The following is a 4,811-nucleotide window of genomic DNA, read 5'->3' on the forward strand; positions in this document are numbered from 1 at the left end:
TTTCGTACAGCTCATCTATCTTTCTATTATTTAGTTAATAATATTAACTTATAAAAGTCAGTAGAGTATTTTATTTCGTAAGAGTTGGGGTCAGGAATTTTGGTCCTTTTGCAGTATTCCCATCCCTCGTCGTGTGATAGCATGACGCTACAAGCTCCGTAAGTGTAAGTCGTGAAGAGGTGAAATCTTTAGTCCCACGGAGCCCCGTGTTGCAGAGACCCGTGTTGCAGTTGGACACTTCCACCTTTCCTCTCGGCCACCCCAACGAAACGACCACGCGGCGGCTTAGGAGGGGAGAAACCCTATAATAGCACCATTATTTTAGGAGAGCATTTCGACTGAGACCAGAAAATAGCAGAGATCCTTTACTCGCCTGAAATGTTTTTCCTTTCAAGTAAATGCATATAATTGGTTTTTACTATTTCATTAGAGGATTATTTGTGTAACATTATCACCAGATGGAGGAAAAGGTTCTTGATTACGTGTTAGTGCCAGTTGGGCTCGGGGGCATGCTGGTATATCACGTTTGGCTTTTCCATCAGATCGTGAAGCTCCCAACTAGCACCGTCATCGGCATCAATGCCATCAATCGCCGCTTCTGGGTTCAGGCGATGATGAAGGTTCGTCCCCCTGCCCGGCCTTTTTTTTTTTTTTTCTGTTTCTTTTCAAACTGTTAATCATTCTATTCGTATATTCAAATCCAATTCGGGCATGCAAAAAGTTATTTCAAACACCAAATCTCTGATCGATTAGATATCTCGTCGCACGAAATATTACGCTCATCATCACCTGTTACCTTTTTGCAATTTATTTATTTTTTTTGGTTTCCTTTTTGTTGTAATTATTATACTAACAAGAGACATGGAAATGTAACAGTAGAAGTATGACGGAGCGAGTGAAATACGGTATATAGTAGACTAGTAGTTAAGTGGGGAGTAATAAGAACGGAAAATGCAGTTGCAGGCATGAAATTGTACGAATGGGATTGATTCATTAATTGGTTGCAGGACGCGTCGAAAAATGGGGTTCTGGCGGTGCAAACATTGAGAAACAACATAATGGCATCAACCCTGTTGGCATCGACGGCCATCATGCTCAGTTCTGTCATTGCAGTATTGATGACTGGCATGAGCAGGCAATGGGGAGGTGAGCATGATCATGAGCCTGATTCTTCTTCTTCTTCTCCAACGGGGATGTGGTTTCTCGATGTGGTGGGAGACAAGAGCCAGCTGGCGTTCTCCATCAAGTATTTTAGCATACTGGTATGCTTCTTGGTCGCATTCTTGTTTAACGTTCAGTCCATAAGGTATTACAGCCACGCTAGCATCCTCATCAACGTCCCCACCGACCACCATCCCCGCCAAGCGCATCACTACTGCGTCACTCCTGACTACGTCGCCGCCACTGTGAATAGGGGAAGCTATTTCTGGTCGCTTGGTTTGCGGGCCTTTTACTTCTCTTTCCCACTTTTTTTTTGGATCTTTGGACCCATTCCTATGTTCTTGTGCTGCGTTCTTCTCGTTTTCTTGCTCTATTTTCTGGACCTTACCCTGGATCTTGGCTGGGTTGGCGGTACGTGTACCCAACATGAAATGGAAAATCCACCCTTCAGGGACGAGAACGACCGAAGCAATTAATTCCACTCTTTTTAGATTCCTTGTTTCGACGCAGTTTCCATTCAATCTAAGTTGAATCAAACTGCTCCTCCTTTACCTCCCCCCCACAACCAACCAAAAAAAAAATGATGGTTTGTCGTTGTAGATTTTTACCACTCCTTGTTGTAATTCATGCTCTATTTTCGACTTAAATCTCTTCTTCTGTGGAGTTCAATCATTCCCAATAATATGCTCTACTTTTAATAGTGATTTTTATTGATTCATTTGGTTTTGTAGCTCAGCTAAAACTGTCTTGAGGTTTGAGTTTTTTTTTTTGGGTGGTTTGAGGAATTATACTTGCCTAAATTCTATTGAACACGATTAAGTTTCTTTTTAGTTTTTTATTTTTTTTAATGAGAGAAAAAGACCGAGTTACCTTTAAATTTAGAAATTTTAAAGGTATAATTCGATGTTTAATATACTACCAACTTAACACTGTTTACTTTTTTTTTTGGGGCCTTAGTTTAGATGCATCGCCTGGGTATGATATTCGATGTGCTTTGTGTACGTGTTTTTGGATTCTAATAATGTGGCACTAATATTAACCCTGGAAACTATGCCTCAAAAAAAAAAAAAAAAAAAAAAATTGGTGATGGGGAAAATTCTTCACGGTGTGAAAGAAGCAAATGCAGGAGAGCAGATTTGAGCCCACCAAAAGCAGGCAGACGACTACAGGAACAATTCCGCCTACTCGGACTGGATTCAGTCGTTCCCAGAAGCAGCCCCCTGCCCTGGTTGTGTTTTTCCAATCCTAAAAGCCATACCTCACACAAATTTTGCTAACCATTGCTTTGGAATCCAAAGCATGCAGACAAATTTTGCCCCTCGGATTGCATCCACCAGCCTCAACTTCAGCCTCATATTGCCAGCTCGAGTCACCGCTTATTTCCTGGATGCCATTACTTGATTTGTTTGTTGAGGGAATGAATTACCAGTGCATATGTCATTCATTCTCCAGAGTTTGGGATGTCGGCTCTCTATTCTGCTATACATGAAAAATTTACTTGCCCAAATATAGTCAGCATAAATGTCAATCCTGCGACTCCTAAAATTAGAATGCCTTGACCACAAAGAACACCGCTGAATGGAGAACTGGCGGAATACTACGGCCTGTTTTATCAGAAAAAATACTACTGGTGCATCTGAATACTTCAAAACACAAGTATTTATGTACATTACTAGTCCACCAGTTGAGTTAATTCTGAAATTTGTTTGAATTTGGTAAGAGATAAAAATGAGTCAAATCGAGGAGAGAGAGAGGTTGGATAACACTTGAAAAACATTTTTTTTTTTTTTTAAAAAAAAAAGTCAAATCGGGATACGACAAAATGTGAATATTTGTGGCCAACTCATGGAAATAGTAGTACTGAGGAAGCATTAAGAATTTCTATGCAGTATGCACCTATGGTCTTGCGTAAGGAACGGGAAAAATAAAAAAATGTGTCAGTTCCAAGATTCCAACTAATCCGGGGAACGAAAAACCTCAAAGGAACGCTTTTGGGTCGGCAAATGGCGAGAAACCAATGCCCCTCCCTCGCCTCATGCCTTGCCGGCAGGCTCAGACTACGATATACTGTACTAATATAATAAGAAATTGGGGGGGGGGGGTGGGATACAAAGATTAGCAAATATCCGTTTTCTTTTTTCTCTTTTTATTACACGTCACATAAGAATGGCAATTTATTAGGATTAGCCGGCAGTGGCCAGCCGGCATCTCCTTGCTATTATATTGTGCTGTCATTGGCAGTAGGACAAAGGAGATGGAACGCCATTTGGGCAATCACCACTACACTCTCACCATGAGGAGACATACATATACGCGTCACCGGAATCAAAACGACGAAGGAAAGGAAGAAAAGGTTCAGCTTAACCTCAGAGCTGTTAAACGAATGAGCCGCTGGTGAGCTCAGCACGGCTCGGATTATGTAAGCTTGAATTCAATCCGTTTGTTTAATTGAATGAATCAAGATCAGGATTGAATTTGAACACAATTTTTGACTTTTTACATAAATGGGTTAGGTTAGATAATTTAATGAACCGAATTTGAATGTCAAAAGATCGGTTTGTTTACAACTCTAATTTATATTGCCACTTTTTTTTTCCTTTTGAGAAAGAATTTTGGAAATATGTCTGTTTGGATTGTGAATTATTAGAGATATTTTTACTGTAACACTTTTTGTGATGTGATGTATGTGAGATAAAAAGGTAATTGGAAAGGTAAAAAGGTGTATTGGAAATTGTAATGATGATGTAAGCAAATAAATTTGGAGAAATAAAATCCAATCCAAACAAATGTCTACAATACATTATTAAATTAGTATATCCTCGTTAAGACAATTCCGAAAATTTGCAACCCAAACGGAAGTCCCACCTTGCTCCCTCACATGGAGGGTATAATTGGATGATTACGTGGTTCTTAAGTAGGTAAACCTAAGTAGGGAAAGGAAAAAGGGGAATTATCTTTCCTAAGATATTTTCTTTAAAGTTTTGTTTGGATAAAGTCATGAAGATGAAGGGATCATAAAAGATTTTTTTTTTTTTTTTTTTTTTTGACGTTGATACCCACCGTTGCGATAAAAAGAAAAGAGCGGCCAAACTTGACGTTTCTCTAGCTATCACTGTCTGGCTGTCCGTCCTCCATTGTCCCCGTCCAGTTGAGCGAGGACTTTGAAAAATGAATACGTCTTGCTCAGCAACTGCAAGTAACCCACAACGCCGGCCTTAAAAACGACTCTACGACACGAACAAAACGACAATTATGCATCTTTTCTGTTCTGCTCTAAAGCTTAGTGACAAATTCACCACCTAAATAAAATGTCTTCCTTCGTGTTGATGGATTCATTAAGGAAAAGAACATTCAGCAATTCATGACCATTACGATTTCAAATCAACAATTCATTCCAAAAAAAAAATTCGACTCCTACAAATAGGTATTCCTTAATAAGTACAAAATAAGAAGTAATTTGGAGCAGATTAAGCAATGGCAATAATCAACTTTAGAGCAGAGGTATCACTTTCATACTGAGATATTTTCCCAATAGGTAGAATTTTATTTAAGACAAAAAATTGTAGAGTACATATAACATATGGTCTGAATTGAATATTTGTTGAACTCACTCACTTGATTGCAGATTGGTTTGTGTTTGAATTGGGAGG

General features: G+C 39.2%; 1 protein-coding gene across 1 annotated transcript; it reads left to right on the forward strand.

Moving 5' to 3' along the window:
* Window positions 1-458: 458 nt before the first annotated feature.
* On the forward strand, window positions 459-1,637 carry LOC113761923. Its single transcript, XM_027305110.1, has 2 exons — window positions 459-620; window positions 1,008-1,637. Exons 1-2 carry the CDS (start codon window positions 459-461, stop codon window positions 1,635-1,637), a joined length of 792 nt encoding a protein of 263 aa, XP_027160911.1.
* The last annotated feature ends 3,174 nt before the right edge of the window (window positions 1,638-4,811 follow it).

Source organism: Coffea eugenioides, chromosome 2, assembly GCF_003713205.1.
Source record: "Coffea eugenioides isolate CCC68of chromosome 2, Ceug_1.0, whole genome shotgun sequence".
NCBI lineage: Eukaryota > Viridiplantae > Streptophyta > Magnoliopsida > Gentianales > Rubiaceae > Coffea > Coffea eugenioides.

Excerpts from the sequence above, each read along its gene's own strand:
- LOC113761923 (XM_027305110.1), top strand. The coding sequence starts at position 459 with ATGGAGGAAAAGGTTCTTGATTACGTGTTAGTGCCAGTTGGGCTCGGG. Across the intron at positions 621-1,007 it reads GGGTTCAGGCGATGATGAAG|GACGCGTCGAAAAATGGGGT; the intron begins GTTCGTCCCCCT and ends AATTGGTTGCAG.